Genomic DNA, 16,679 nt, shown 5'->3' on the forward strand with positions numbered 1-16,679 from the left:
GCCAGGGCCGCCCCGGCCCTGGGGCACCTGCTCGTCCCGTCCCGCCGGTCTCGGGCCTGGTGGGTCTCCCTCTGAGGAAGGGGTGGTACCTGTGGCCGGCCGTCCTGTCTTCGCCAGTGAGCCACAGGCTGGCCTGGAGTCTCGCTCACCGAGGAGGAAGGCCCCCCTGTAGGGCCCAGCACGAGGGAGGTCTGTGCCCTGCACATGGCGCCCATCCTCTGACCTCGTCCGCAGGGCCGGGGTCAGCGGCAGTCAGCGTCTCCCGGCCCTCCCTGAACAGGGCTGTGCAGTCCACCGCACGGCAGGCCCGCAGCTGCCTCGAGGCTCTGTCCGCCGGGCGGCTCCGTAGGGAGCGCAGACAGCGCAGCCCCGCGGAGCGCCCAGTGGTGCTGGTGCTGTAGGACCGAGCCCCCCGCTGGTAAACCAAGGGGTCCTCTGCCTCCCGTGCCTGCCAGGCAGACGCGCTGAGCGGAGGTGACAGTGGGTGCGCGGGGGAGGCCGTGAGGGACCTTCTGTTCCGCTTCCTGTCTTCTTTCTGCTTCCTGGTCCCTTTCCGTGTCCCCCGCCTGCGCAGGCCCTGGTTAACCCTCTCCTCCCCCGTGTGTTTGCTTCTGCCAAGCTGAGCCACCGAGGAACCAGCTGTGCTGCGGACACAGGTGTGGGAGCTCAGGCTCCCGCCACCGCCACCTGCACCGCCACCACCACGTCTCACCTGCAGCTCGAAGCCCCAGCCCGGCCTCCTCCTGGCTGCCTGCCCGCTGCCGCCTCGTCCTGCAGAGCGCGCCTGTCCTGGCCCGGAGCCCTGCGGGCCTCTCTCCCGCAGACTGGAGCCCAGAGGGTCAAGATATGACTTGTCCAGAACACGTGTTTTAATAGAAAAAAATTTTTATAAAATGAACTTTTAACACTTGCCTCAAACCTCTAGGTTAAACTGCCAGCCTTTAGACGGGTGCCTGTAGGGTCAGGGGACGGAACCGCGGCGGGTAAAGGGCCTCTGTCCTCAGGACGGGGTTTGGGAGGCCCAGTGGGTCGGATGGAGGCAGTGCCCGCGGGCAGGAAAGGGGGACCCGAGGGCAGCCCTGACTGCGTGTTAGTCTGCGTTTCACACCCGCCGAGTTGGACGCTGGTCCCTGTGAGCGCACGTCTCGTCCCCTCAGAGGCGCCTGGCAGGGGTAGAGGCTTCTGGTCGCTGTCGGGTCTGGGGTTCCCGGAGGGAAGGTCCAGGTCCTGCTGGAGACGAGCAAGCAGTTCCTGTGCCGTGAAGTCCGAGCCGCGGTCAGAGCCCCGCCCCGGCTGCCTGGCCCAGGAGCTTTCTGGGCACTCGGGCGTCTGGGTTGCGTTGGAAAGGAGAACAGGCAGCTGTTTGGGCATTAGTGGGCCGGCAGCTAAGATTGCTGCCTGCCGACTCGTGATCTGTGTAATCAGGCCTCTGATTAGGCCTCACGCGGGTTCTCCCAGTTCCTGGCTGACTGTGCTCAGCTGCTGGCCCTCCCCTGGCTCCACGCAGAGAGGGAAGGTGGCAGTTTGCTTCCCCGTGTGGCCTTCAGGGCAGGTGGCGTCAGGAGCTCGCTGCCCTCAGCCCTCCGGGGCTTGCTTTGCTTTTTACCTGTGGTGTGTGTCTCCATCTCTCCAACCCTCCCCCCCCCCCCCCCCCAGTGGAGCAGAAACGAGGCGGGTTCTGGGAGGTGGAGCTGGCCGGCATGGCGGCCGTGGCCCAGTGGGTCTTTCCCAGGGAGGGTAGAGGCGGAGCTCTGCCTGCAGGTGCAGGAGAGCCCTGGGCACCTGCGCAGCCCTGTGGTCGGCCAGACACAGGAAGCAGGGCCGGAGGCAGGGCCATCCTGCCCACACGCCCTGGCAGTCGCCTCCCTCCGGGATAGAGGGGGTTCCCCCACTTTGCGGTACTGAACAGGAACCTGGGAGTTTGACTCAACTTCCTGCTGCTTCCAGGGCCTGCGAGGACTCCCCTCAGCTCCCCCATGAGGGTGCACCTGCTTTCTGCCAGGAGTTGGCGAGGGCAGAGGCGGGTGGGGAGCGGCCTCTGCTGGGCCGCGGGCAGGGGGTACCACGAGGCCAATGGGAACAGACACTACGACGAGCCCTCGGCCCGTGTTTAGTCACATGTAGGAAGCTGCTACGTGTTCTCTATTTATTCAGGGTATTTTCCTATTGGAAAGCCTCGGCCGGTCTGCTTGGGCTCTGGCTGTGTGTTGAGATGCGTTTATTTCTGGATATCAAAACGGAAAGGACTGGCCTGCTCTTCCCCTCCTCTGGGCAGGCACCCCCCTTCTGGGAAGGAACTGCCAGGACTTGACCGGCTTCCAGCGGACACCCTGCTCAGCGCGTCTCGGTCAGGTCACGCGTGTAACAGCCGTGTCTGCGTCTCTGAACTGCGGGGCCCGTGTAGGTGGGACGTGGAGTGGGTGGCCATGTCGCCGCCGCAGGCTCTGGCTGGCCCTCCTGCCTGCCAGCTGCTCGCTCCCTCGGGCGTCCGTGCCAGGTCCCGGGGGCGGGAAGCCGCAGTCGCCCAGACCTTGGAGGCTGGTCCGACCTCGTCTGTCCTGAGGAGGCCAGGCCGCAGAATGGCTGCCAGGAACGCACTGTTGCCAATGGTGTGGCGACGGAACGCGTTGTAATAAAGATGTTATTTAATCTGTCTCTGTATTTTGATACTTGAATGACTTCCCCTTTTACTTTACTGTACATATAATTGTTCATCTGTCCAGTTTTGCCCGAATTACATCTTCTGGTACCAAACAGCCAATCTGTGCAGCAACATAGACGGACCTCACTGCAGGCGTGTGAGTACCCTGGGCCCCGGCATTGGTTTTGTTATTTTCCTAACGTGCAACTTAGAACAGACGGAACTAATAAACCAGAAGCGACACGAAACCTGCCTTGCTGTTCGGAGTCTTTGGGTTGGAATGTCTGCTGGTGTTTTCCTGGTGCGCACAGGCCAGCACTGGGTGGGTGAGCCCTGCCGTCTGCCGGGCGCGTTTGGGAATCTGCTCGGGAGGATTGTCAGCTCCACTTCACCTGGTTGGGTTCAAGGCCCCGCACTTCCCCCCCCCCTCCCGCCCCCTCCTCTGGTGCATCCTCTCAGCACCGACGGGCGGGGCCACGGCCGGTGCAGCCGCTGCGTCCTGGTCAGCCGGTCAGCTGGTCAGCCCACGCGCGTGGAGCATCTGCACAAGGCAGCGTGGGGGCCGCGCGGTGGAAGAAGTGTCTTCCTGAGGGGACTTAGTTTGGTTGTGGAGGTTGAGTTTTAGACACACAACTAGCTACCAGCCGGGAGCCGGCCGCCAGGCCCACGGGGCAGCCCCGGGGCTGTGGGGACTGGGCCTGCGGTGCTCCCAGAGCTGTGGCAGGAAGGAGGGGAGGCGCCCAGGCTGGGTTTTGAAAGGGGAAGGTTTGCTAATGGCCCTAATGGCCCCTTCATTGACTGGCCAGCCCCTTTACAGGCAACCGTCTCATCGGCCCTCATGCCTTTCTGGGTGTTATCACCCCTATTTACAGAGGGAAACAGGCTCGGAAAGGTTAAAGCTCCTGCCCATGGCGCCGGGGGAACCCTGGAAACCTGGTCCAGCGTCCTCAGAGCCTGTGACACACTCTATTGTAAAGGGCTTTGCAACCATCGCTGAGCTGACCCAGCACCCAGCGGAGTTTATGACGGAAACAAGGCCCGGAGCAGGGCGCTGTCCCTAAGCAGCCAGCCAGCTCGCTCAGGCAGACAGCACCGAATCTGGGTCCTTCCCACGCGGCTTCCGAGGGGCCACACGGAGAGTGGACAGGCCGATGGCCTCCGCTCCCTTGCTCCTGCTTCTGCGCCCTCCTGGGCAGCAGACACCGCGGACACTGTCCCAGGACACGTTGCCACTGTCAGTCCCTTTGGTGCCATCAGAGCCTTCTGTGCGCCTGCTGACCTGGCTGCAGTGCTGATTGGGCCGGGGACCTGGGGGTGGGAACCTGCCAGTTCACACTGGCACCTGGGCCCGCTGCTCTGAGCCTAGGCCAAATGGGAACCAGAATGGAACAGAAGGGAGAGGACGGAAGGGCCGAAGGGAGAAGGGGTGGGGAGGCCTCAGGAGGAAGGGACGGGGCACATGCAACACAACAGCATCTGCCCCCACCTCCACCCAGCAACCTCTCCCCGGCTCACAGTGGTCAGGGGCCCACACTGGCATCCTCGGGACTGGAGGCTGTCGGGAGCCTGGGTGTTGCCTTCTGCTCTGCGTAGAGGAGCCTGAGGCAGACGGGCCCTCACAAGGCCTCGCCCATGTGCTCCCCTCCCCATCGGGCCATTTCTGTCACACTTCCCACATCCTCCCGGCACCCAGGCCGCTGGGTGTCACTCTTGGAGGCTGAGATAGCCGCACAGCAGGGACCAGAACTCTGTCACCTGGAGAGCTTCCAGGGACAGCTCGAGACCCGTCAGCCTGGCCACCTCTACTGCACCTGAAGGTGTCCGGCGCCCACTGGCTCCCTGCAAACAAGGCCAGCAGCCCAGTGGGCCTGCAGTTCCACGGGCCCACCCGGCACCAGGCTCTGTGACCCACACCCACGGTGCCCCGAGCTCTGAGCCGCCCGTTGTGCAGGGAAGCCTCTACGGGCTGTGGCTGCTCCTCCCAGGCCTCAGGTGCTGGGAACACTTACAAACAAGCATTGACCAAAGTAGACTCCCTTCCACCATGAAACTTATTATCCAGTAACCGGCGCTGGGACAACAGGGCAGCCATGGCGGGGAGATGCCCGTCCCTCCTTTCACCAAATAAACTCCAGATGGCGTGCTTATTTAAATGGTAAAGGAGAGAGAGAAACCCAAACAAGTTATAAGAAAATGGGAGATGCTTTCATAACCTTAGTATGAGAAGGTTGCTTCCAAGCATGTTACAAAATTCTGCTTTTTGTAAAGATCAATATATTCAACTATATAAAAACCAAACATTTCTGCATAGAAAACACGCCGTAAAGAACAACTGAAGCTGTTGGCGCGGCCTGTCACAGCAGGACGACAGCATCAGCGGGAACTGAACTCCTTCCAGGACGAAGTGGACAAACGCTTCCCTGTGCTTCTCACTGAGGACAATGGAAACCCCGGCAGAAACACCAAAGGCCCAGACAGAAGCCTGTGCTCTGCAGCCAAAGCACTGGAAGAGGCAAGAAAAGGAAGCTGCCAGCCACCGCGGGGACGGGCGCCCATCGCCAGCCGGGCCAGGCCGCTGCTGACGAACACAGGAGCCAGAATGACAACCTAGTGGATGGGCCCAGAAGCAGAATGGAAAAAGAGACCAAACCCACACAACGGAAGGCGGACAATAGAAATTGTCCATCTGAACAACAGAGAAAATAGACTGGAAAAAATGAGGCTCTGGGACCTCTGGGGACTTCAACAAAACAGCCACGGCTTCTGTCAGCAGGTCCCAGGAGAGAAGAGGGTGGGGCTGAAAAATCACTCCACAAAATAGCAGCTCAAATCTCCACAGATCTGGCGAAATGTAAACCTACAGATTCGAGAAGCGGAGCACACCCAGACCAGATAAACCAAAAGAAACCCATGCCAAGATGCATCATAACTGAATTTCTGAAAATGGAAGAAAAACCTTCCTGAAAGCAGAGAGAGGAAGATGGCAGCTTGCCCCCAGGGGAAAGGAACCTGGGTGACGCGTTTCTCAGCAGAACTGTGAGGCCAGAAGGATGCGTGCAGTGTTTCTCAGGTGCTGAAAGAAAAAAGCTGTGACCCAACATTCTATACCCTGTGAAAGGTTCTTTAGGAATGAAGAGGAGCAAGGCATTCTCAGGCTGAAGGAAAATCAGGGCCTTGGTCACCAGCAGACCTGCCCTGCGGGGATGGTGGGACAGTTTTCTAAATAGAAAGGAAATGGTACGAGAAGTAACCTTGCAACATCAAGAAGGGCAAATGCACATAAGGAAAAACATGGGTAAATACGATAGACTTTCCTTCTCCTAGTTTTCTAATTACATTTGATGGTGGAAGCAAAGATTATACCTGAAACCAAGGCGTTGGCAGGCGTGGTTCCTGCGGGGGCTGAGGGAGCATCCGTCCCCAGCCTCTCCCAGTGTCTGGCGGCCTCAGGTGTCCCTTGGCCTGTAGATGGCATCCTCCGAGTCGTCACGCCGTGTATGTCTGTGTCTGTCTCTTCATATGGCACGTGTCTTTTCATAAGGACACTAGTCAGATTGAATCAGGGACCCACCTAACTCCAGTGTGACCTCAAGTTAATGACGTCTGCAATGGCCCTATTCCCTATGAGGTCACATGCTGGGTGCTGGGGTAGGACTTCACTGTGTGGATTTGAGGTGAACACAGTTCAATCCATAACAACTGCCTTGCAAGGAGAAGGGCCTGCTCCCGTGTGGTTAAGTGAAGGGTCTTGAGATGGGAGTTATCCTGGATTATGTGTGCGGGCTTTAAACCCAATCGCATGTGCCCTTATGAGAGAGGCAGAGGGACACACTGGAAGAGGACCACCATGGGACCATGGGGGCAGAAGCGGGAGCAGTGCCGCCTCGGAAAGGGAGGGCCAGCAGCCACCAGAGCTGGAGGAGGCACGGACACTTCTCCCCGGAACTCCGCGGGGATGTGGCCCTGACAACACTCTGATTGTGACCCAGTGAAACTGGTTTCAGATTTCTAGCCTCCTGGACTGAGAGAGAGTGCATTTCTGTTTCTCTTAAGCCTTTCAGTTATGTGATTTGTTACAGCAACCGCAGCGGACTAATACATGCCCAGAGCCTCTTGCAGCTCTGCCTGAACTCACTGGAATTTTAACCCAAAAGACCCGTTGTGGACTTCTCACATCCAGAACTAAAAGAATAAATTTGCATGGGCTCAAGGCACTACATTTGTGGTACTTTGTTACAGTAGCAATCGGAAACTAATACAGAAGGGAATTTCCTCAAAAATCTACAACTAACATATTTAATGGTGAAAGACAACTTCCCCCCTAAGATTGGGAACAAGGAAAGGGTTCCATTTTCACCAACATTAAAGTGCTGGGAGTTGTAGCCAGTGCAATAAGGCAAGAAAAGGAAGTAAACGCCATTCATATCAGGAAGGAAGAAATAAAACTGCCCCTATTTGCAGATCACAGTAGTCCTCCCTTATCCATGAGGGATACATTCAAGCCCCCAACAGACGTCTGAAATCAAATTTTACATATACTATGTTTTCACCAATGCATACATACACTTGACAGCTTCTTGGTAGCATACTCAAATTGCCAGCATCGCTGCTCTGGCCCTTTGGGGCCATTATTCAGTGAAATGCTGGTGCTAGGACACAGGCACTGTGGTACAGAAACAGCCAGCCAGGTAACCCAGACTGCTGGCTACCTGGCAGCGAGCAACACAGAACACCCAGGTGAGACGGGCGGCTCAGATTTCATCATGCTACTCAGAATGATGTGCAATTAAAACTTATGAATTGCTTACTTCTTGAATTTTCCATGTAATATTTTCAGACCATGGTTGAACACGTAACCACAACCATGGAAAGTGAGACTACAGATGAGAGGGACTACTGTGGAAAATTCCAAAGAGTCTACAAAAAACAATATTAGAATCAATGAGTTCAACAAGCTCACAGGACACAACATAAACATACAAAAATCAACTGTATTTCTGTATATTAGAAATGAATATGTGGACAAAATTAAAAATAAAACTGTTTATAATCACTCAAAAAAATAAAATCCTTAGGAATAAATCTAACAATACATGTTGAGAACATGAATGATAGAAAGTACACAATGCTAATAAGAGAACTCAGAGAAGAACTAAGTAACTGAAGAAGGAGACCATGTTCAAGGACTGGGATGTTCAGAATAGTAAAGATGCCAATTCTCTCAAATTGATACACAGGTTTAAGATGAAACCTATGCGACCCCAGCAAGGTTTTTTGTAGTTACAGACAAGATTAGTCTACAGAAGGCAAAGGAACTAGAGTAGCTAAACAACTTTGAAAAAGAATAAAGTGCGAGGGCTGGGTCTGTCTAATTCCAAGACTTATTACACAACGACAGCAATCAATACTGTGTGGTATGGCAGAGAGACAGACAGACAGACTAATTGAACAGAAGAGACAACCCAGAAAGAGACCCACACAAGCATCCGATTGATTTTTAATAAAAATAAAGGAACAAAAGCAATTAAATGGAGGAAAGAGAGACTTTTCAGCACATGCTGGAGTGGTTAGATATCCATAGGCTTTTGAAAAAGTACCTCAACTGAAGTCTCACACTTTATGTAAAAATTAATTCGAAATGAGTCACGGACTTTCATGTAAAACATAAAACTTTTAGCAAAAGACATAAGAGAAAATCTTTGAGATCTGGGTCTAGGCAGAGTTCTCAGACTTGACCCCCAATGCACAATCCATAAAAATAAAACCTGAAATACTCGACTTCATCAAAATTAAAATTTTGTGCATCAAAGGACACTATCAAGAAAGTGAACTGACTATCCACAGAATGGGAGAAAATGTTTGCAAATTACATATCTGACAATATATAAAGAACTCTTAAAACTCCAAAAACTCTAAGAGAACGAGGCTTCCAAAATGTAGGGGGTGGGGGGTGTTATGTTGATTTCAGAGAGGAAGGGAGAGGGAGAGAGAGAGAAAGAAACATCAGTGATTGAGAAGGCTAAAAAGGCTAATTCCAATGTAACCCTGATATTTGGGGGGCTAGCAATCTGAATCTGTGCCAGCAAGCCCAATGTACATGCTTGACAACCTGTAATTAAGTCATTGCCTCTTTCCCAGAAACTGGTCTTGCAGAGCCTGTTATCTAAATGCTCACATTTCACAGAGGCCATAAACGGTGAACAGTGCATAGCCCCGGGGTCGGGGTGGGGGGAGTTTATTAGTGCTGGCGCCAGGCCAAACCATTAGATATGGCCTGGAGACCCCCAACACCTGGGGCCTTTTGGCAAAGCCCATGAAAAGGACCAGAAGCATAATCCATATTTGAGGGACAAAAACACCACAAAGATATAAAAGAGAAGCTGCCTGCATGTCACTTTGCTCAGACTTGGGAAGTTATTCCGCTGAGTCCGCCGGCACAATAAGCCGCGTAACTCCTTCTCTCTAAAGCGTTGCCTGGTTTCCCTCTGGCTCTGGTCTCTGCAACATCTGGCTCCCTGACCGAGAAGCCCAACTGCGCTGGTATTTTTGGCCTCCAGTGAGTGGACCGGGTTTGGGGCCTGGAGGCACCGGACAGGCCTCCGGGAGGCACGCCCTGATGATTTTAGCAGAATTGAACCAGGGGACTCCGGGTGCTCCCGGAGCTCAGCCTAGGACCAGCCAGCACCTGGAGAAAGTGGACGGACACCTCTGGGTCTGTCAACAGAAATGGTAAGATAGGGGCCCCACTTTGAGAGAGCGGAAGGGGGGCTTGATCACCTCCCAGGAAGTCATACAACTTCGTCAGATAAATTAGTCAGGAATCGGGTGGCCTGTTTAACCTCTGAGTGAATATCTGGTGAAAATGTGTGAGTGTGGAAGGGGAGGGCCTGCCCTCTCCTATCCTTTGTGTGGCTCCACAACCTCGGTTATGGAGTCCGAATGGGCCCCAACCTGCGGTTTCGCGATTTGTCATAAGGCATAACGGTGACTCACCCCCACGTGGGGTGACCAGGCCAGGGGTTTATATAGGTGCACCTTAGCTAAGACAAATCTACGCTCCCAAGGGATGCAGCCAGGTGGGCATCTGAGTGGATCTGTGAAAACAGGTCACCCCCTTCCTTTGTCTCTCACCACCAATCGTCATGGGGTCGGGACAAAGTAAACCCACTGTTCTCAACTGCATGTTGAAAAATGTTAAAAAGGGTTTCAGTGGGGACTATGGTATTAAAATGAATCCCAAAACACTGGGGAAATTCTGTGAATTAGAATGGCCAGCCTTTGGGGTCAGCTGGCCTCGGAAGGCTCTTTAGATGAAGGACTGGTCAGGGTGGTCTGGAATGTAGTCACGGTGGACCCCGGACGCCCAGATCAGTTTCCCTACATAGACAGCTGGTTAGAAATTGCTCAAACCTTGCCGCCTTGGGTCCAATTCTGCATGTGTAAGAAGGGACAGCGTAAGGTTTTAGTTGGAAGCAGGTAGGAGAAAAGAAACAGGTCCCTCAGAAGGGAACCCAACCCCCTATTCTGCCGGGACCCCCTAAGGAAGTCCCGCCAGTTTTACCACCTCCATATGTGCCACAGGCAGCACCAAGTGCTCCCCCCGCCAGTCTGGAAGGTCCAGAAAGTCTAGAAGCACCAGTCCCCTCCATTTCTCCTCAACCAGGCTCTCCAGAGCCTGTTGGGCGGTGCTTGCATTCAGCTGACCAAAGGCCCAAACCACAACTGGCATGTCAGATGCCTCTCAGGGAGATCCGTGGTGCCAAAGTAGTTGGTGAAGATGGGACCTTGCAGGAGGGAAGGCCACTCTATTATTATCAGCCCTTTACCACCAGTGACATCCTGAACTGGAAACATCACACCCCAGCTTATTCTGAAAAACCCCAGGCCATGTAGACCTCCTAGAAATGATCTTCCAGACCCAGAGGCCCACCTGGGTGGACCGCAAGCAGCTCCTGTTCACGTTCTTTAACACTGAGGAGCACATGGGAGTAGTAACACAGGCTGGGAAGTGGCTCCAGACCCAGGCCACAGCAGGAATATTAGATACAGACAGATGGGCCAGGGAGGCCCTCCCAGATGAGGAACCCGACTGGAACCTGAACTCAGAAGACAGAAGGGCTGGGCTAGAAAGGTATTGGCTGGCCTTCCTCCAGGGAGTCGGGGCCGGAGCCAAGAAGCCCACCAACATGGCTAAAATCTCTGAGGTCTTCCGGAAGCCTGATGAGTGTCCAGCAGGCTTCTATGAGAGGCTGTGTGAGGCATAGCGGATCTACACCCCCTTTAGACCTGAGGCCCCAGAAAGTCAAACCATGGTAAAAGCAGCTTTTGTAGGTCAAGCCCAGCCTGACATCAGGAGAAGCTAGGCCAGGGGTGGGCAAACTTTTTGACTCGAGGGCCACAATGGGTTCTTAAACTGGACCGGAGGGCCGGAACAAAAGCATGGATGGAGTGTTTGTGTGAACTAATATAAATTCAAAGCAAACATCATTACATAAAAGGGTACGGTCTTTTTTTTTTTTTTAGTTTTATTCATTTCAAATGGGCTGTAGTTTGCCCACGGCTGAGCTAGAAGGATTTGCAGGAAAAAAATGCTACTGAACTGCTGGAGATAACTAACAAGGTTTTCATCAGTAGAGACAGTGCAGCAAGGAAGGAGGAAGAAAAGAGAATACGAAGAAGGGCCGATATAACAGCAGCGGCTTTTAGAGGCTCAGGCTCCCAGACAGATCAGAAAGGGAAGCAAGGATACAGACCAGGGGGGAAGGAAGAGGGAGCCTGAGACGAGACCGGTGTGCCTATTGTAAGGAGACAGGACACTGGAAAAATGAATGTCCCAAACGGCAAAGTAAGAAAACTGGGCCCCCTTTTCTGCCCAGTTGCTATCAACCAGAGCCACCTGAAGCAGATCTCACTGGGCTAGCAATGGCTGATCCCTACTAGGACAGACCAGGCTCTTTTCAGCTAGGCACCCATGAGCCCATGGTCAGAATGAACATTGGGGGCCGGACTGTGGACTTTATGGCTGATACGGGAGCTGAGCACTCAGTAATCACACAGAAAGTAGCGCCTCTCTCAGGAAAGGAGGCACCATCGTTGGAGCTACTGGGGACCAGACCCGTAGATCATTCTGCCGGCCTTGCCAATGCCAACTTGGCGGCCATCAAGTAATTCATGAGTTTCTGTACTTGCCAGACTGTCCAGTGTCTCTAATGGGTACAGACCTTTTAGCCAAAATGGGGGCAGAGATCACTTTTGCTGCAAATGGCTCAGCACAGCTTCGCCTAAGTGAGGAGACCTCCCCAATGATCCTGTCCTTAGCAGTGCCAAGGGAGGAAGAATGGAGACTTTACAGCCCCCAGACAAAGGCCTCACCATTAGAACCTGAATTAGAGAAGGAATTCCCGCTGGTCTGGGCAGAAGGGAATCCTCCAGGCCTGGCTAAGGACCACGCCCCGGTGCTAATCAAGTTAAAGCCTGGGGCCCAGCCTGTTAAAATCCACCAATATTCAATTCCAAGGGAAGCACGCCTAAGAATCCAGGTCCACTTAGACCGGCTGCTCCAGTGGGGACTTGTTAAAGGATGCAGGTCTCCATGGAACATGCCTCTCTTGCCTGTCAAAAAGCCTGGGACTAACAACTACCGCCTGGTGTAGGACCTGCGGGCTGTTAATAAAGCTGCTGTAACTCTGCATTCAGCGCTGCCAAATCCCTACACTCTTCTGGGACTCGTTCCATCAGAGGCGGAATGGTTTACATGCCTAGATCTGAAAGGTGCTTTTTTCTGCCTTCAGTTGGCACCTTCCAGCCAGCCCCTCTTCACCTTTGAATGGAAAAACCCAACTACAGGGGCCAAGGAGCAGTTCACCTGGACCAGACTGCCACAAGGGTTCAAGAACTCCCCTACTCTTTTTAGTGGAGCACTAGCATCTGATCTAAGTTCCCAGGACAGGACTTGGGATGTGTTCTACTCCAATATGTAGACGACCTCCTACTGGCCAGCTCCACATGAGCTCAGGGCTGGGAGGGAACACGAGCCCTTCTGGGACTATTAATTGAAACAGGTTTTCGGGTGTCTAAGAAAAAAGCACAGATTTGTCAGAAAGAACTCAAGTATCTAGGCTTCTGGATCACCCAAGGGAAACGAAGGCTAGGGACTGAAAGGAAGCAGGCAGTATGTGCCATCCCAGTCCCTAGCACCAGGCAGCAGATTTGGGAATTCCTGGGAGCAGCAGGGTTCTGTTGAATTTGGATCCCAGGGTTTTCAGACCTGGCCAAGCCTCTCTATGAAGCTTTAAGAGGAGAAGAGAAGGCACCCACCGACTGGGGTCCTGAGCAGGAGAAAGCCTTCGTCACCATAAAGGCAAAGCTCACTGAGGCCCCAGCACTAGGGCTACCAGATGTGACGCAGGACTTTAATCTCTTCATTCACAAGAACAGCGGGTAGCCCTAGGAGTTCTAACCCAGGAGTTTGGACCCTGGCAAAGCCCAGTAGCCTCTCTCTCCAAGCAGATTGACCCGGTTGCCTCCGGGTGGCCCCTGTGCCTCAGGGCCCTTGCAGCCATGGCATTGTTAGTCAGGGAAGCAGATAAGCTTATCTTAGGACAAAATTTAAATGTAAAAGTACCTCATGCTGTTGTCACCCTGATGGAAGCAAGGGGGCAGCACTGGCTGAGTCATGCTCGAATGACTCAATATCAGTGAAAATCTGCGGGTATGATTAGCAGCAGTGAGAACTCTTAATCCTGCCACCTTTTTACCCATTGCTGAGGGAGCCCATGAGCATGATCGCCTGGAAGTCCTAGAGGAGGTTTACTCCAGCCGGCCAGACCTAACAGACAAACCTCTGCAAAACCCAAACTTAGTACTGTGCATGGACGGCAGTAGCTTCTTAGATGAAGGAAAAAGATGAGCTGGATCTTTGCAGTGGTATCAAACTTTGAGACAATCGAGGCACAGGCCCTGCCTGAAGGATGGTCAGCGCAGGGGGCAGAGCATTGGGCCCTAATAAGAGCCTAGAACTCAGAATAAGCGTGCCAACATCTACACTGACTCGCGCTATGCCTTTGCTACCCTGCATGTCCATGGGGCCATATATAAGGAAAGGGGGCTCCTGACGGCCGGAGGAAAAGGAATCAAAAATCAGAATGAGATTTTAAAGTTTCCAGAAGCAGTCTGGGAGCCCGAGGAAACAGCCGTCATCCATTGCAAAGGTCACCAGAAGGGGAAAGACTCAGTGTCAGAAGGAAACCGACGTGCCGACGCCGCAGCCAAGCTGCTGCTAAAGGACAAGCAGCACCATCATGTATCATGTTGGCCCCGAATTACCTGAACCCCCAAAATACACGCCTCAGGAGGAGGATGGGCCCAGCAAGAAGGGGCTAGAGAACAAAGGAAGGCTGGTGGATACTCCGATCATAGGGTCATGTCCCAGAGCAGTTAGCCCATAAGGTAGTCCTCCAGCAGCACGAACTCACTCATTTAGAGAAGGCTGCCCTAGAAGCTTTGTTAGGCAGATTCTACTTAATTGCCCGTCTTCCCTCCTTGTGTGCCTCAGTCTCAGCGTTGCCTCCTCTGTGCTCAGAACAATGCCAAACAGGGTCCTGTGGGACCGATAGGAGTTCAGTGCTGTGGGAAAGCTCCTTTTGAGGACTTAGAAATAGATTTTACAGAAACAGGGCCTAGCAGAGGGAATAAATACCTGCTGGTCTTTGTTTGCACCTTTTCAGGCTGGGTCGAGGCATGTCCCCTCGCACATAAAAGGCGAGAGAAGTCACTAAGGCATTGCTGAAGGATATAGTACCACGGTATGGAATGCCTCTGACCATAGGGTCCGATAATGGCCCAGCCTTTGTAGCAGAAATAGTAAACAGGTAGCCAAGGCTTTAGGAATTAAATGGAACCTACATAGAGCTCACAGGCCTCAGAGTTCAGGGAAAGTTTAGCGCATGAACCAGACTCTAAAGCAGCCTATGGCAAAGCTATGCCAAGAGACAACCTTACCCTGGACAGATATCTTGCCTCTTGTACTCCTGCGGGTCGCTGTGCCCAAGGGCCAGGGTAGGTTTCTCTCCCTTTGATATTCTATATGGTAAACTCCCTCCCTTAATTCGGCCAAGGGGAGGTTTGGGGGAAATAGGGAACTTAGGAATCCAGAAGCAATGATAAGGACGTGGAAAAACTGTCTTTGCGGTCCACAGATGGGTTACTGATTGGTTACCCATCTCCCTAGGAACAGCCGTACATCCTTATAAACCTGGAGACCAGGTTTGGGTAAAGGATTGGAAAACGGAACCCTCACACCTACCCTGGAAGGGACCCTATCCAGTCACATTAACCACCCCCACAGCTCTCAGAGTTGCAGGATTGAGCACCTGGGTCCACCATCACGTGTAAAAGCAGCCCACCAGCCGAGTGACACCCAGACTGAGTGGAAGGTGACCTCTGACCAGAAACACCCCCTGCTGATCACCCTCAAGAAGACAATGGACCTGGCTGACCAACCTGCTCCAAGGAATTCAGAAACACCCTGCTGAATTCTTCCTTACACTAATCTTTCTTATCTTCTCCTAAAGGCAATAAGCTCTGGTATTTCTGGATAATCATTGGTTTTATCTTTCTAATAATTCTTATTTTGTCTTAGAATGAGTGCTGCTGGGGCCCGAGGCTAGTACCAGGAGGAGAACTCATCTGCCCTTGCTGGGACACAGAAGCACCATAAAATTACTGCTTCCTACACAGCAAGGAAACAAAGGCGTCATCATGCATTGTTAGACACACCTTGTCATGCCGTCCTTGGCTACATCTGCCCTGCAGGAATGGTCATAATACTACTCTTTGTCCTAGCGGTTCACTGCTGTGGACCCCCACTGAACAGGAATAGAGAGAATCACATGCTAATAATATTAGCTGTACATACTTGCCTCTCTGAGGGGCCTCCTCCATGTGTCCTTGCTTAGAGACTCACTACCCAAATATGCTAGACTGGGTAGTCTATGGGAAAACCCAATCAAGCCAGATTTTTGTTAGCTATACTTATCGGCCTGCGGCACGTTATGACTCCACTATCAAATGCACGTGGGGAATTGTATTGGCTGGGAAGAATTAAGCCCAGAAAAAAATGGGCAGGACTCATCTGTCAAGGAAAGCCAGACTTAGTAACTTGCTGGACCCGCTGCACCCATGTCAGCTACTCTAATGGGGGGCGGGGGGGGGGGGGGGAAGGTCCAGGACCAAGGCCAGGAGGCAGATATTAAAAAGACTGTCAGGCAGCTGCTTGAACATAAAAGCATCCAGATTACCTAAGCCGAGGACTCACCTGCAGAAGTGATATGATCTAGATCCGCGGCTTTATCAGCTCCTCAATTCAACCCACCACCTCCTCAATATTACCAACCCTTATTTGGCTAGAGAATGCTGGCTTTGCCCCCCCCCCCCCTCCCCAGAACCACTCCTATTAATGGCTACTCCAGTAAACATAACTAAGCCAGGGAACTTAACAGAAGAAATAATAGGACCTATCACAGCCAATGTGTAGCTAACTGATATTTTTCCTACTTGTTTCAGCAGTACCCAGGGCCAACATCCAACAGGTCGCCTCCCAGATGAACTATGCAACTCTACCCTCAAGGCTGAAAACACCACCTACCCCTGGTGCCCCCCTGCAGGAACATTCTATGTGCGTGGAACCACTGCTCACCTCTGCCTGCCTGCAAACTGGACAGGAGTATGCACTCCTGCCTACTTAACCCCAGATATGTCTATTATACCCAACAACAAATCCCTGGAGACACCCCGTAAAGCAGTAACTAGATATAAGAGGGCTCTGCAAGTAATCCCCCTTCTAATAGTACTCAGAATTGTGGGTAGCATAGGAGCCAGGATAGGGGGAATAGTTCACTCTGTCTCCTCTTATCAAGTTTTGACCCAAGAATTTTCAGAAGACATAGAGAGAGTAGCTGAGACTCTAATTGCCTTACAGGATCAAGTTGATTCCTTAGCCACAGTAGTACTACAGAATAGAAGGGGATTAGACTTACTA

At 52.8% G+C, this 16,679-nt stretch overlaps 1 protein-coding gene across 1 annotated transcript in view; it reads left to right on the plus strand.

Moving 5' to 3' along the window:
* ANKS1A (ankyrin repeat and sterile alpha motif domain containing 1A) overlaps positions 1-2,653 on the plus strand; it is a gene marked incomplete at its 3' end in the record, with an annotated part of 178,558 nt that extends 175,905 nt beyond the window's left edge. Inside the window, exon 25 of the mRNA XM_081095008.1 lies at positions 620-2,653. Coding sequence (XP_080951134.1) covers positions 620-623 — 4 coding nt within the window. The remainder of the gene's footprint in view (positions 1-619) is intronic.
* Positions 2,654-16,679: the final 14,026 nt, after the last annotated feature.

The sequence above is a fragment of the Myotis nattereri genome, assembly GCF_964212035.1.
Source record: "Myotis nattereri genome assembly, chromosome: 6".
Lineage (NCBI taxonomy): Eukaryota > Metazoa > Chordata > Mammalia > Chiroptera > Vespertilionidae > Myotis > Myotis nattereri.